Source organism: Callorhinus ursinus, unplaced genomic scaffold, assembly GCF_003265705.2.
Source record: "Callorhinus ursinus isolate GAN/ISIS: 27379988/994484 unplaced genomic scaffold, GSC_fseal_2.0 scaffold92, whole genome shotgun sequence".
Taxonomy (NCBI): Eukaryota; Metazoa; Chordata; class Mammalia; order Carnivora; family Otariidae; genus Callorhinus; species Callorhinus ursinus.
Window position 1 is genome coordinate 1,241,182 of NW_027397154.1, and position 16,107 is coordinate 1,257,288.

General features: G+C 46.3%; 1 protein-coding gene across 5 annotated transcripts in view; it reads left to right on the plus strand.

Annotated features, from left to right (window-relative positions):
* The window catches only part of ASH1L (ASH1 like histone lysine methyltransferase), a 196,858-nt gene extending 186,476 nt beyond the window's left edge, over positions 1-10,382 (plus strand). For all 5 annotated transcript variants that reach the window (XM_073888529.1, XM_025858965.2, XM_073888532.1 and 2 more), the window contains 9 exons: positions 667-915; positions 1,675-1,761; positions 2,620-2,710; positions 3,439-3,577; positions 3,685-3,857; positions 4,970-5,136; positions 6,406-6,446; positions 7,316-7,617; positions 7,960-10,382. In XM_073888529.1, coding sequence (XP_073744630.1) covers positions 667-915; positions 1,675-1,761; positions 2,620-2,710; positions 3,439-3,577; positions 3,685-3,857; positions 4,970-5,136; positions 6,406-6,446; positions 7,316-7,617; positions 7,960-8,051 — 1,341 coding nt within the window. In that variant the 3' untranslated portion in view covers positions 8,052-10,382. The remainder of the gene's footprint in view (positions 1-666; positions 916-1,674; positions 1,762-2,619; positions 2,711-3,438; positions 3,578-3,684; positions 3,858-4,969; positions 5,137-6,405; positions 6,447-7,315; positions 7,618-7,959) is intronic.
* Positions 10,383-16,107: the final 5,725 nt, after the last annotated feature.

The following is a 16,107-nucleotide window of genomic DNA, read 5'->3' on the forward strand; positions in this document are numbered from 1 at the left end:
ATAAAATCTTAAAGAGAGGAAGTTTTCCAGTGCTTTTGAAATACCTTGGAGAGGAATTGGAACGACAGAAGGGGCTATAAGATAAAGGAAGGTGAGGACAGAAACGAGAGAAAAACAGACAAGTAGGAGAAGAATTAGATCAGTCCTGAATTAAAACATGTTTTCTACTGAAACCCAGCTTCCATATCCAAAGATTTAGCTCTGTCCCCAGCATCTGCCCCAGACAGAGTAAGTGCAGATGTTCTACACACTGCACTTGTGAGAGTAACTCATATTCCGTGCTCACTGGGTGTTTGAGCTGAGGACAGTAAGGCCTGTGGCTAAGTTGAATGACAGCAGCAGAGCAAATGGGACACCATCATGCAGATTCTAATTTTTATTCATGTTAGTTGATATTTGCTGGTATTGAAAATCTGTTAACCAAAATGGGAGAACAATGAAAATCCTCCTGCCTCCTCCTGTGTGTGGGTGGGTGGGTGGGTGGGTGTGGTGTGGGTGGGTGTGTGTTTGAAGTAAGCTCTACCCCCACCATCGGGCTCAAACTCACCACCCTGAGATCAAGAGTCATGGCTCCTTCGACTGAGCCGGCCAGGTGCTCCTCTTCAGGTATATTTTTAAGCCACGTTGAGAAGACTAAACAGGATTTCTTTTTCCTGCTTTCTTCAGAAGTACTATGGGCGTAAATCCCCAATTGGGAGAGATGTTTGCCGCTTACGGAAGACCTACTACAATGCCAGGCACGAGGCATCAGCCCAGATTGATGAGATTGTGGGAGAGACAGCAAGTGAGGCCGACAGCAGCGAGACGTCAGTCTCCGAGAAGGAGAACGTGCACGAAAAGGACGACGATGTGATCCGCTGTGTCTGTGGCCTGCACAAGGATGAAGGCCTCATGATCCAGTGCGACAAGTGCATGGTGAGGCCCGAGCGGGGCACAGGCCTTTCACAAGGCCTCCAGGCTTGGCTTGCAGGTTTAGGAACTTTAGCTCTCACCCCTCACTGTGCACCAGATTGCCCTTCTCCTGTTTCATACCCCTGGCATGTTCCCCTCTCGTTTCTTTCCCACCTGTCTTTCTCTTTGCCCACTTCCCCACTGCACACACCTCACGGCATCTTGATCGAGAAGAATGTTCCTGCGCAGGACAGGGCTTTACGCCAGAGCGGCGTCAGTGGTGCTGCATTCGGTAGCATTAATGCAGGCACAGCGCCACGGACGAGCTCCTGATGGAGGAGCGTCTGAACCTGCTACCTTACTGAACGGGAAGTGGAGCCAAGAGGGGCGGGGCAGCCAGGGCGGTCAGGAGGCTGGAATTCGGCAGCAGCCCAGAGAAGCATGGTGAAACTAAGGCCTCCACACGGCCTGGTCACTGGTGTGTGCCACTTCGTAAGCACCATATGGTGCTGTATTCGTTCATCTTCCCGTTCTCTGTCCAGCTCGTTTCCTTTCCCACATGAATGTATGGACCAGTCAGTGTACATATGTTCAAACAGGCTCTTCTTTTCCCCCTATTTTAAGCTATTTATCTCTAATTTCTCACTTACCCACTTATCCCTTAGTTCCTGTTTGACTTTACCCCGTCCTACTGCTAATTTTTTGTTGTTGTTGTTCTCAGCCCCCAGCACTTCTCTCAGTCAGTCTGAGTCTCCCCTCCCAACTGCACTCTTCTCCCCACAGGTGTGGCAGCACTGTGACTGCATGGGCGTGAACTCAGATGTGGAACACTACCTTTGTGAGCAGTGTGACCCAAGGCCTGTGGACAGAGTAAGCTGCCCTCTGGTGATACTGTGATCTACAAGTAGGAGATGTAGCACATGGTCTCTTATCTGCCCTGCTCCTGGTGCACTGAATTTCCTTTGATAAGTCACTCAACCTCTCTGGGCCTTAGTTTCTTACACTTTACACTAGGGTAATAATTCTGCCCTTTGTTTTCTCAAGTGTGTGGTCAAAGGGGAAATAAAATATTTAGAAACCTGAGGAAGGAATGGTACTATATAAACACTGTCAACTATCCATGAAAGAAGTACTCATGAAGTCCAGAAATTGAGGATACAGGTTAGTCTTAGGCCCACTTTCCAGGAGAAACAGTGGGTTGGGTAACTTGCCCAAGTTACTAAATGGGTTTTTGTCCTGGTTCTGCTGTGTTTATACGTGTGATCTTGAGCAGGTCTTCTTTATAAAGGGAAGTGTCTTAGGCAGTATTTCTTAATAGCGGTGTTGTCATTTTGAGTGGATGTTTCTGTGCTCTGAGGGATGTGCTGCGAAATGTCTGGCATCCCTGGCCCTTGGGCACTAAATGCTAGTGCTTCCCTGAGTCCTTGTGACAGTCACTGTCCCCCTCACACATTTTCATGCTTCCCAGGGGGTGCAAGAGCAGCCATATGATTAGTGCTTCATACAGTTAGTTTGGGGTACTTGGCCTATCAGTTTTGTTTTCTGCCTTCACTTTCCCAACTCAACTCCAGCTGCTTTTATCTTTGTGTACATGTGTGTTGTGTTGAAATGACTAAACAGTAAGTCTTAAATTGGTTGTGAATTCTAGGTTTATTTTCCCCTGAATGGCGCTCAGTAGGCTGGTGTAGTAGTCCCAGCCCTTATCTCTTGGCTTTCCGTTCTTACCAGGAGGTACCCATGATTCCTCGGCCCCACTATGCCCAGCCTGGCTGTGTCTACTTCATCTGTTTGCTCCGAGATGACTTATTGCTTCGTCAAGGTGTGTACACAGGAGCTGACCCTCCCTTTCTGAGTGGTGGGAGTATCTGCCTTCTGCATAATAGTTATTGTCACCACATGACCTTACATAGCAGTTGAATGTGGTTGACCCATGGACAATGCAGGGTTTAGGGGCACCAACCCCCCCCCCCCCGCACAGTCAATCCACATACAACTTTTTACTCCCCAAAACCTTACCTACTAATAGCCTACTGTTGACCAGAGCCTTACTGTTAATATAAATAGTCGATTAAAACATATTTTGTATATTACATGTATTGATATATTGCATGCTTAAAATGGAGTAAGCTAGAGAAAAGAAAATGTTAAGAAAATCATAAGGTTTTTTACATTACATCTACAATACTGTACTGTATTCATTAAAAAAGAAAAAAAAATCTGCGTATAATTTCGACCCGTGCAGCTCAAACCCATGTTGTTCAAGGGTTGACAGTATAGGTTTGTGTGTCCTTGGACTTTATACAGTTTCCCCTCCACCAAATAAAACTAATTTTGAGAGACCAGGATGTCATAAAGCTAATTTTAGGACTGAGAAGGAGAGGGAAGACCTCCCTCATGCCATTCTCATAGTCCAGAATTGATGACCATCACTGTTAGACTGTCAGTGGTAGCTCTGTATTTGTTGTTTGTTTTAGACCTTGGGTCGGACCAGTGGACACCTCACAGAGTTCACGGAGGCATCATTTAACTTGTCCTGTGCCTTCCTAGGTGACTGCGTGTACCTGATGCGGGATAGCCGGCGCACACCTGACGGCCACCCAGTCCGCCAATCCTACCGACTATTGTCGCACATTAACCGAGACAAACTGGACATCTTCCGCATTGAGAAGTTATGGAAGAATGAAAAGTACGTGTTGAGGTCCTCTATCTTCTTCCAGCTCTGCCCTTCCAGGACAGAGCTGAATATTGCCTAGGATCTTGCCAGTCGACTAAACCTCTCCCGTTCTTCCTTAGAGAGGAACGGTTTGCCTTTGGTCACCACTACTTCCGCCCACACGAGACCCACCACTCTCCGTCCCGCCGCTTCTATCACAACGAGCTGTTTCGGGTGCCACTCTACGAGATCATTCCCTTGGAGGCTGTGGTGGGGACCTGCTGTGTCCTGGACCTTTATACATATTGTAAAGGTAAGTGACCTGAGCTACTAAAGAAATGACCTCCTGTCCCCTATTCCTTCATCTGCAATTGCCACTCCATTCTTACTGTCTCCCAGGCTAGCTATGAAGCTTCAAAAAGCTATATTTTTTTCTTTCTTTTAGCTAGCGCTTGGTACTCAGTAAACGTTTTTTTGTTTCTTTTTCTTTTTTATTTTTTTTCTTGATAATAAATGTTAATCCTCCCCCCGTTTTTTGGGGGGGTTTTTTGGTTGTTTTCTTTTTTTATTTAGTTAGCATTTCTTAATACTGTGTATTCGGCATTCTATTAGTATTGTCACAAGGCATGTTCTTCCACCCATTCCAGAATCCCAAAGGCCATCAACAACTCTGGACATTAAACAAACCCAAAAAGCACACTAGCTTTTTGAGCTCCATGGTTAACAGTGTAGGCTGTGAAGTCAGATAATCTATTTTCAAATTCCAGCCCCACCACTTTTTACCTGTGTGTCCTTGGGCAAGTTTACCTAATCTACTGGCAGTAGGGATTAGTACCTATTATAGTGTTTTGTGAAGATTAAATAACGTATTCTGCAAAGCACATGCCCAGTTTAGGCTCACAGTGAAAGCTTAGTATGCCTAGTTGTCACCATTAGTGAGCTCGGATGCCTCACCTTCTCTGTCATAGCAAATGGTTCAGAAGAATATGTACTCTCATTTAAGCATTGGCTGCTTGGGGCTCCATGATTCTGGGGACTTCATCTCCCAGTTATAAAGTGCTCATTTCCACATGTGCTCCCCTCATTCATCCTGCCTTTCCTCTCTCCTAATATCGCCACACTCTGTGTTCCCTCACAGATTCCTGCAGCACTTGGGTGAGCTGCCTATCTGATTCCTTCCCAGCCAGTGACCCGCCCTTACACTCTGAGATACACACACACACACCTCTCTCCTTTTCCAGTGCTGCAGTCTGGGGACACTCTCCTTTCTTCTGCAATCACCAGATGCCTCTCAGAATCGCTACAGTGTCCCCTCTTCAGGGTCCCACTGCCCTCCCGGTGGTATGGGCTCATCTCTGGGGCGGCTCGAGCTCAAGGTGAAGCAGGGAAGGCAGGAGAGTTCTTTAACAGTATTTGAACTCCTAGGGAGACCCAAAGGGGTGAAGGAGCAAGATGTGTACATCTGTGACTATCGGCTTGACAAGTCCGCACACTTGTTCTACAAGATCCACCGGAACCGCTATCCTGTCTGCACCAAACCCTACGCCTTTGACCACTTCCCCAAGAAGCTCACTCCCAAAAGAGATTTCTCAGTAAGTTTCCTTCCTCTTACCTGTCATGTCAGCGTAATGTAGTTCATGCATGGAATTCCTAGGGTAGGAACCTTCAGGCTCTCTGCTGCTTCATCCTGTTAGTCCATCCCAAACTCTAGGAATCTGTCTCTAGTTTGGATTTTTTTTTTTTTTTTTTAAAGTAGGCTCCGTGCCTAGCGTGGAGCCTGACATGGGGCTTGAACTCACGACCCAGAGATCAAGACCTGAGCTGAGATCAAGAGTCAGACACCCAACTGACTGAGCCACCCAGGCGCCCCTGTTTGGGATTTTTAAACAGCATGAATACGTTGATTCTACATTTCCTGGCATGGACTGTTTCTCAGCAAGTTGTTGATGTCCGTGTTGTAGTCAGGTTTTCTTTTCTCTCTCACCTCTTTACAGTCTTAGCCCTGGAGCTCTAGTGTAGTTTTTGGTTGTGTTTTCATATCCACAATTTTAAGAAGCAAGCAGAGAATAGCAAGAACCCTGAGAAAATTTTGGTGAAAATAATTCAGGGCTTTTTCCTTATATCTCCATTTAAAATGTAAGACACCATCGTTATATAAAATGTGCAAAGTATAGAGGCATTAGGAAGAGAAAATTGTATGTCATCTCACTACCCAGAAAATAATCACTGTTAACATTTACATTTCTTGCCTTTGTCATGCGCTTTTTCTTTAAAATGTTATGAACATACTCCTCCAGGTCTTTTGTGCCGTCATCAGTCCACAGAGTCTTTGGACATCCATCCATCCATCTGTCCATTTGTGCTAATCAAACTTTGGACTAAGCTCCTCATCCTTGACTCTGCCTTCTGTGGGCTTGTCAAAAATTGTGACCATCTTCCTGGAATGTTGAGAAACCATCTAACCAGAAAACAAACTTTATGTCCCTGTTTTTCCTATAATTGTTTTTGGATTTCTCTAAACAATATTTATTTTATATTCTCTCTGCACACCACCAAGCCCTGCCTCTCATCTAGACTTCTTTGGTCTTGCTTGCTTGGGCAGCAGCTCACAGGTCAGCATTAAAGCCCCACTTGGCACTACTTAAACGTTAGGATGGGAGCCTGTCCCTCTTACTGTCATCGCAGGCTTACAAGATACCAAAACCACCGTGGCCTTACAGACTGACAGAAGGACTGACCTTCTGCCCTTAAAACACAGCCACCCAGCTCAGAAGGGCTTTAGCCCTGTGTTTTCCTCCCTGGCTCCCCAGCTCATCTGAGCCAGCTTCTGCAGCACACTTACTACTTCCCTTTCTTTTCAGCCTCATTACGTCCCAGACAACTACAAGAGGAACGGAGGGCGGTGAGTGCCCTGGGGGACGGGAGGAGAGCCCTTATATAAGGGGTTGGCCAACAACTTGAGTGGAGCAGGAGAACCAGCATCAAGGACTGGGGACTCGGTGACAGTGGCCTGCGGTGCTGGCAGTGACTCGGAAGCACTGGGTGTCAGGAGGCACGGTCTGCCGATGGAGCTTTAGTTGGGGGCAGGGAGGGAGACTCACAAGGAGTAGAGACAGAAGGACAAGAAGATTTGGAACGGAACTCTAGACAGGTTCAGAAAAGTCTCCTTTTTTAAGACTTCTGCAAGCTTTTCACATTACCCCAAGATGTCTCACTTCTTGGGACCTCAGTCGAGGACCTGCTGTCAAGTAGCTGTTCAGAGCAGAGCTTTCACTGAGCGTGGTGGGCACATAGCTTTTACTTGTGCTGGTTTTGTGCATGAGAGTCTTGTTCTTGGTGAAGGAGCAGTGAAGGTTTTCCTTCCGTTTCCCTTTGGGGGGAGGGAGCGGCGGGCCGCACTGACATTGGGGCTGGCAGTGAGGGCAGAGTCAAGAAAGGCAGGCTCCTTGCAGATTCTCACTCTGGTTGGACTGCGGGCATCACAAGGTTGTGTCGTACTTCTCTGGCGGCTAGCCAGGCAGCTTGACCAGCTGTGGGATAGTGTATGGATTCCTGAAAGAAGGCGAATTGAGTTTTATAATTAGAAAATACATTTCAGAAAAAGGTAGTGGTTTGTGCAAATAATTAATACAGTGGTGACCAGAGCCAAGGCTCCTAAGAGCCAGACTCAGGATCTCAATCCAGCCTGAGGTACCAGCCCTCTCCACCCCTCCCCTCCCCTCCTGAGTGCCCTGAACAGCCTTAGTCAAAACGCCCACATCTCTCTGGCAGGTCATCCTGGAAGTCCGAGCGCCCAAAGCCACCCTTAAAAGACCTGGGCCAGGAGGATGACGCTCTGCCCTTGATTGAAGAGGTTCTGGCCAGCCAGGAGCAAGCCGCCAATGAGGTGCCCAGCCTGGAGGAATCAGAACGGGAGGGGGCCCTTGCTGAAGTCAGCGAGGGTGAAAAGAAACCAGAAGAGATTAGTCAGGAATCTCAGCCTGCCTGTACCCCTGAGGAGCGACGGCACAACCAGCGGGAACGACTCAACCAGATCTTACTCAATCTCCTTGAAAAAATCCCTGGGAAAAATGGTAAGAATGGTTTAAGATAAAGGGGAAATTAGTGAGGAAGGAGTGAAAAAGAAGAACTTAACCATTATTGCCCAGGATAGAAAGTGTTCTGTGAAAACGTCATAGTTCTTTGATGGGCCCTGCACACACGGTTCCATCCCAGGAAGGGGGGCTGTGGGCGGTGAGAGCCTCCCCCCACCCCACCCCACCCCAGGGAACTCCTCTCCTGAGGCTGGAGGAAGGCCTGAGGTGCTTAGAGGTCGGAAAAGGAGTCACTGGACTCCTGTGACCTCCTTAGAGCTCAGATCTGGAATGAGGAGTGGGAGGGTGGTGTTTGATGAGCCTCCTTGGTTCTGTTTTCAGCCATCGATGTGACCTACTTGCTGGAGGAAGGGTCAGGCAGGAAGCTGCGAAGGCGTACTTTGTTCATCCCAGAAAACAGCTTTCGGAAGTGACCCTCAAAGGAGAAGCTCGAGCATCTGCGATCAGTGGAGCTAACAGTCCTGCCTCTTGTCCCTCTGAGTGTAGACAGGGGTGGGAAGGGTCCGTCCGGCAAGGGGAAGGGGCCATGTCGTTGACATTAGGTACTTCATAAACCTTGGAGCTAGTGGAGAGGAAGGGAGTCTGTCTAAACAGTTCAGTTTAATTTGTTTTCCTCTCCACCGCTTCCCCCCGAGGGTTCGTGATGGGAGGAGGACGGAGCGCACAGGGGGTGCCCGGAGCCTTGTGGTACTTTACAGCACTCGCCCGTGCCCCCAGCTCGAGTCTTTCTGGGCCATCCTCTGGTCCCACAGACACTGCTGCCAGGCTGCTTCCTCTACCCAGGTGTCACTCCCAGTCCCTCAGGAGGGCGTCCCCACCCCACCCCACCCCTTCTCTGTGGGCTCCAAGAGCTGGCCCGGAGACCTCAAACAAACAGTAGCTGGGGCCTCTTTCCAGATAGATCCTTGACCGGGAAGGTTTCTCCCTCCTTTCTTGCCCAATCAGGTCAAAGTAAAACGTGAACTGACAAGTCCAAGCCCTTGTGTCTGCTGCCCTTTTCCCTACCTCTCCTCCCCGGACTGTCATCCTGGAATAGGGAAGGCCCCCATGGGGTCAGAGGGCACAGGGTGTACTGTCGTCATTTTCGTTTGACCCTTCATAACCTGCCAAACCTGTTTGTTTCTAACGAGAAGGCCGGGCCCCTGCCCGCATGCGTGTCGCCCCACGCTGTCGCTCGTGTGTCTGCTGTGTCGCACGAACACAGACGCCCTCGAGCCGACGCAGCACCCCCGGGGAAGCGGACTCTCCCCCCCACGAGTCACTACAGGCTGTTGAGCAGTGTTCGCCGGCCGGAGTATTGGTCGTGAGTGTGCGCCATCAAGTAAAACACTACTCTCGTTTTCCTCGTTACACGGTTTTCAGTGTCCACCTCCTGGAGACAGTGCTCGCCCCGCCCACCCCCTCTCCTCCAGCCTCCTGGTGACAGCGGCGGCGGGGGGGGGGGCGTCAGGGTGTCTCTTTCCTTCCCATTCTTTGGGCCAGAAGCTACCAGACGATACTGTCTCTTTAAAAATAAAATTTAAAAAGCTTTGCTTTGTTGTCTTCTCAGACATACATATGCATATACGTTTTAGATGTTCTTATAAGAGAAAAGATGGTTTTTAAATGTGCCAAGTTGTGTGTGTGTATATATATATGTATGTATGTATGTATGTATGTATATATATCTGCTGCGTGACTAGGAAGCAATACAGCAGTAAACACGTCCCGTCACTTTTCTCTAACCCCGGACCAACGCTGTCCCCACTGTACATTTCCCCTGATGATGACGACGCTCTGACTTGTTTAGGTAGAAACATTGACACCTTCCATTCCATTGAATCTTTTTTTCTTTTTCTCCTTTCTGTGTCAATCTTGAGGGAAAAAAAAACAAAAACAAAAGAGACAGGGGATGCCAAAGATCCCCTTGAGCAGAGAAAAAGCAGAATAAATATTTTATTAAAGAAAAGAGAATTAAGAAAATAGTTTGGAGTATTTTCTTACTGTAGAGAAGCACTGTACATTACGACGAGACCTGGGTATAAGATACTCACGTGTGGAGCTGGGAACGTCGCATGTCCACGCCCATTTAAGTGGTTTCTTTTGGTTTTCATTGCAGGGAGCTGGGTGGGAGGGAGGTGGGAAATAGGGGCACTTTGGGGGTCTCCTTTTAGTCAAAAAACAGGAAAACGACAAGAAAGAGATTAAAATTCAATATTTCCTTGAATAGTGTTAAACACTAAAATTTTAAAAAAGACAAAAAAAGAAAAACGAAAAAAACTTTGTAAAATATGAGAACAGAAGCAAAAGACACTACGCTCTGTCATTTTATCTTTCTTTTGTTGAAAGACTAAAAAATGTTTTTTAGACAATCAAATGTTAGGTAAGTGCAAAAACTTGTTTTTTCTTACTGGTGTAGAAATTAATGCCTTTTTTTATTTTTCGGTTATTTTATAATAATGAAATAAAAAGAACCCCCTAGCTGCCAGGCGGGTTTTGGTGTTTGAAATGCGGGGCAAAGCACTACATCACTGCAAATAGATACAGAGTTAGTCTGCATGTCTGTAGGCTGTGTGATTGCGGAAAATATAAATGCTGCTAATATATTTCCTTTTTACAAAAGCATATCTAAATAGATGATTGTTTTGATGTTAATCTTTGTAAATTATGTATTACCAATTTTAACATTGGATGTAATTGCATAAAAAGCTTGCATCTCAATCCTTGAAAGTCTAGTATTAAATGGAAAAAACTTTTCCTAACAACAGAGTGGTGAGCTTGCTGTTTTTTCCCCTTTCCTGGCCTCCATTTGTCTTCCAGGATCTCCCTCCTCCATCCTGTTTCCAGGCAGATCTTTTTAAAACCACATCATCAGCATCCTGGGCCCCTGCAGGGGCACACTCACCACTGACTAGGAGATAAATCCATTTCCTCAATCTTAGGATCTTTTTGGTCGGAGCCCAGCCTAACCAACCAACAGAATAATCATTGAGCCCTCTGTCCTCTGCACACGTACACACACATCACTCATTCAGTATTCACGAACAAACCCCAGGCTTGGCAACAGTAACTTCAGGCCAGTGTGTCAGACCATTTCCATCCTAAGCAGCTTACATGTATTCAATAATTAATCTTCACAACAGCCGTTTTAGGTAGGTACCCAAACCCAATTTTATAGATGAGGGAACTGAAGCAACACAGAGATTAAGTAACTTGCCCACAATCATCTAGCTAGATAATCTTCATTAGAGCCCTCTGTAGTTACTATTCCCATTTTGTAGAAATGAAAACTGAATCTCAGCAACTTGCCAGAGATCACCTAGTAACTAGTGTTGGACTCAGAATGCCAAAATCTTCATGTTCATCTGCAAATAGAAAAGTGTCAGAAATAGTGTGACCCTACTAAGGAAGATAGATTCACTCCTGCCAGCAACTGAAGGACACAACAAAATGTCATCTCAGAAATGGATCACCACTGCAGCTCTGAGTTCAGCTGGAATGGTTGCTCAGAGGCATCAAGACTATTGACTGCAGGGCGCCCGGGTGGCTCAGTTGGTTAAGCGACTGCCTCCGGCCCAGGTCATGATCCTGGAGTCCCGGGATCGAGTTCCACCTCAGGCTCCCTGCTCGGCGGGGAGTCTGCTTCTCCCTCCGACCCTCTTCCCTCTCGTGCTCTCTCTCTCTCATTCTCTCTCTCAAATGAATAAATAAATAAATCTTTAAAAAAAAAAAAATATTGACTACATTCCCAGGATGTGAGGGTGGTTCGATACTTGCAAATCAGTCAGTGTAATACATCACATCAATAAGAGAAAGGATAAGAACCATATGATCATTTCAATAGATGCAGAAAAAGCATTTGACAAAGTACAATGTTCATGGTAACCCTCAAACAGTAGGTTTAGAGGGAACATACCTCAACATAATAAAGGCCATATGTGAAAAACCCACAACTAACATCATAATGGTGAGAAAGAGAGCTTTCCCGTAAGGTCAGGAACAAGACAGGGATGTCCACTCTCACCACTTTAATATAGTCCTGGAACTCCCAGCCACAAGCTATCAGGAAAAAGCAATAAAGGCCATCCAAATTGAAAAGGAGGAAGTAGGGACACCTGGGTGACTGAGTCAGTTAAACATCTGCCTTCGGCTCAGGTCATGATCCTGGGATCCTGGGATCGAGCCGCACATCGGGCTCCCTGCTCAGTGGATAGCCTGCTTCTCCCTCTCCCTCTGCCTGCCGCTCCCCCTGCTTGTGCTCTGTCAAATAAGCATTCAAAAAAGAAGGAAGAAGTAAAACGTTCACTATTTTCAGATGACACCATACTACAAAGAACCACTTTCTTACACCATACCCTAAAGACCACCAAAAAACTACTAGAACTGGTAAATGATTTCAGTTAGGTTGCAGGATATAAAATCAGTCTCCAGAAATCTGCATTACTATATGCCAATAATGAAGCAGCAGGTAGAGAAATTAAGAAAACTACCCCCCCAAAAAAATCCCATTTACAGTTGCACCAAAAATAATAAAATACTTAGGAATAAACAAAGGAGGTGAAAGACCTGTACTCTGAACACTATATTGATGAAAGAAATTGCAGATGATGCAAACAAATGGAAAGATACTCAATGGTTATAGATTGGAAGAATAAATATTGTTAAAATGTCCATACTAGGGGTGCCTCAGTGGCGCAGTCAGTTGAGCGTACAACTCTTGGTTTTGGCTCAGGTCATGATCTCAGGGTCGTGACATGGAGCCTTGCTTTGGGCTCTGCGCTCAGCACAGAGTCTGCCTCTCTTTTCCCCCACCACCCCCTATGCTCACTCTCTCAAATAAATACATGTTTAAATAAGAATAAAAAACAAAATGTCTATGCTACCCAAAGCAATCTATAGATTTAATGCAATCCCTATCAAAATACCAACAGCATTTTTCACAACTAAATCCTAAAGTTTGTATGGAACCACAAAAAAGACTCCGAATAGCCAAAACAATCTTGAAAAAGGAAAGCAAAATTGGAGGTATGACAATCCCAGATTTCAAATCATACCACAAAGCTGTAGTAATCAAAACAGTATGGTACTGGCACAAAAATAAAACACAGATCAATGGAACAGAGAGCCCAGAAATGGACCTACGATTATATGGTCAATTACTTTTTAACACAGAAGGCAAGAATATACAATGGAAAAAATATAGTCTCTCCAACAAATGGTGCTGGAAAAATTGGGACAGCTATATGCAACAGAATGAAACTGAACCACTTTCTTACACCATACACAGAAATAAATGGATTAAGGACCTAAATGTGAGAACTGAAACCATAAAAATCCTAGAAGAGAGTATAGGCAGTAAGGTCTCTGACACTGGCCACAGCCAACATTTTTCTAGATGTCTCCTGAGGCAAGAGAAACAAAAGCAAAAACTATCAGGACCACGTCAAAATAAAAAGCTTCTGCAGAGCAAAGGAAACAATCAACAAAACTAAAAGACAACTGACAGAATAGGAGAAGGTATTTGCAAATGACATAGCCAATAAAGGGTTAGTATCCAAAATATATAAAGAGCTATAACTCAACACCAAAAAATAATAATCAATTAAAAAATAGGCAGAAGACATGAACAGACATTTCTCCAGAGAAGACCTCCAGATGGCCAACAGATCCACAAAAACATGCTGAGCATCACTCGGCATCAGGGAAATGCAAATCAAAACCACAATGACGTACGACCTCACACTGCCAGAATGGCTAAAACCAAAAACACAAGAAACAGCAAGTGCTGGCGAGGACGTGGAGAAAAAGGAACCCTCGAGCACGGTTGATGGGAATGCAAACTAGCACAGCCACTGCGGAAAACAACATGGAGTTTCCTCAAAAAATTAAAAATAAAATTTCCATATGATCCAGTAATTCCACTATTGGATATTTACACACAGAATATGAAAAACACTTATTCAAAAAGATACATGCACCCCTATGTGTTTTATTCTTTTGAGATTTTTTTTTTTTCAGGTGATCTCTACACCCAGTGTGGGGCTTGAACCCACAACACAGAGATCAATAGTCCCACGGCCCTCCAGGAGCCCTCACCTGTTTGCTGCAGCATTATTTATAGTAGCCATATTATGAAAGCAGCGCAAGTGTCCCTTTTTTTTTTTAAAGATTTTATTTATTTATTTGACAGAGACACAGAGAGAGAGGGAACACAAGCAGGGGGAGTGGGAGAGGGAGAAGCAGGCTTCCCGCGGAGCAGGGAGCCCGACGTGGGGCTCGATCCCAGGACCCCGGGACCATGACCTGAGCCGAAGGCAGACGCTTAACGACGGAGCCACCCAGGCGCCCCGCAAGTGTCCCTTGATAAATGAATGAGGTTGTACACACACACAATGGAGTATTACTCAGCTGTAAAAAAGAATGAAATCTGGCCATTTGCAACAACATGGTTGGATCTAGAGGGTATGATGCTATGAGAAATAAGTCAAAGAAAGATAAATGCCATATGATTTCACTCATATGTGGAATTTAAGAAACAAAGGAAATTTAAAAAGAGACAAACTCCAAAACAGACTCTTAACTCCAGAGGGGAGGGGGGGGTAACAGGTGAGATTCCATTTACCATGATGAGCAATGTACAGAATTCCTGAATCACTATACATCAGAAACTAATATAGCACTGTATGTTACCCACGCTGGAATTTGGATTTTTAATCAGTTTTTAAGAAAACGGCTGGGACGCCTGGGTGGCTCAGTCAGTTAAGCGTCTGCCTTCGGCTCAGGTCATGATCCCAGGGTCCTGGGATCGAGCCCCACATCGGGCTCCCTGCTCAGCGGGGAGCCTGCCTCTGCCTCTGCCTCTGCCCCTCCCCCCTACTTGTGCTCTCTTTCTCTCTCTCTCACAAAAAAAAACTGTAAAAAAAAAAAAAAAAAAAAAAAAAGAACTGGCTGCAAGAGCTGGATGTCTGTCGGCTCCTGCGAGGACATGAGGCTCTCCTGTTGTTAGGCAAGTCCTGTCGTGGGTGCAAAAGTAGCACATTGGCAGGGTTTTTTTTCTTTTTTTTTAAGATTCCATTCATCCATTTGTCAGAGAGAGAGAGAGAGAGCACAAGCAAGGGGAGTGGTAGGCAGAGGCAGAGGGAGAAGCAGGCTTCCCGCGGAGCAGGGAGCCCGATGCGGGACTCGATCCCAGGACCCTGGGATCATGACCTGAGCCGAAGGCAGACGCTTAACCAACTGATTGGCAGTTTTTCTTTTTTTTTTCCCTCAGTTTTTTAACCTTAATTATGTTTTAAGTATTGGTATCCACTACAGCTGTTCTAGGTAATATGTAAGAATGCTAAATTTCTTATTCACATTTGGCCTATTTCATGATGCTCTGCAAGGTCTGTTAGTCTTACCACCTCCACAAGCCTGAGGACCCATTAGGCTGTGACTACAAATATCACCAGATCCCAGCGACGCTCCAGCAATATTGTCCCAGGCTCCTCGCAGTTGTTAGGGTGACCCCCTGTCAAAGCCAGTGTGTGGGGACAGGAGGCAGGACAGGGCAGGCAGGGTCCGGGGAACCAGATGCTGTGACGGCACACAGGAATCATGGGTCACTGTGCATATCTCACTGTGAGAAACACTGGCCCCAAAGTCAAAGTCACAGTGGTCTTCCACATATTTACTGTTTTATAATTTCATGATAAAAATAAAAAGCAACTGGAGAAGCTGTGTCATCTTGAGCGCTCAGACTCCTACGGTGGCAGCCAGCGGTTCCCGGAGGCTCTGAGTCCGGCGTGAGAAACGTCATCCCTGAGCGGACCCGAGATGTCCGGTCTAACAGCGAGATGGCAAACAAATAGCAAAACTAACGAAGCAGTGGAGGAGTAACAAGAACTGGCCAGGAATGGGGAGCATTAAGTCAGGAAATGGCAGAAGTGTGCAAGGCTGCTCCTGAGCACGGCTCCGCTCCCCTCTCCTGTTGCCAGCCTGTTGTCACCTTGACCCAAGTGGCCGAAGGTGGAGGAAAAGTTCCAGGGTCCTTCCCCCTGTATTCAGCTCCGGTTCTGTTCCCCCTGACTCTCCTGTCTTCTCCCCTCCTGGGGGCTCCCCCGCAGGCTGTCACTGCCCAGCCCATCCTTGGAGCTCCGCCTGCTCGCACCACGAGACTGAGCCTCATTAGCTCCGAACCAAATGCCAGAGGCCACTTCAGTGTGCTTTCTGAAACTGCATCACTGCAGAGTGGCGACATTAAAGTGTCACTTCTGGGCGCCTGGGTGGCTCAGTTGGTTAAGCCACTGCCTTCGGCTCAGGTCATGATCCTGGAGTCCCGGGATCGAGTCCCGCGTCGGGCTCCCTGCTCGGCGGGGAGTCTGCTTCTCCCTCTGACCCTCCCCCCTCTCATGTGCTCTCTCTCATTCTCTCTCTCTCTCAAATAAATAAATAAAATCTTTTAAAAAAAATAAATAAATCTTTAAATAAATAAATAAAAGTGTCACTTCT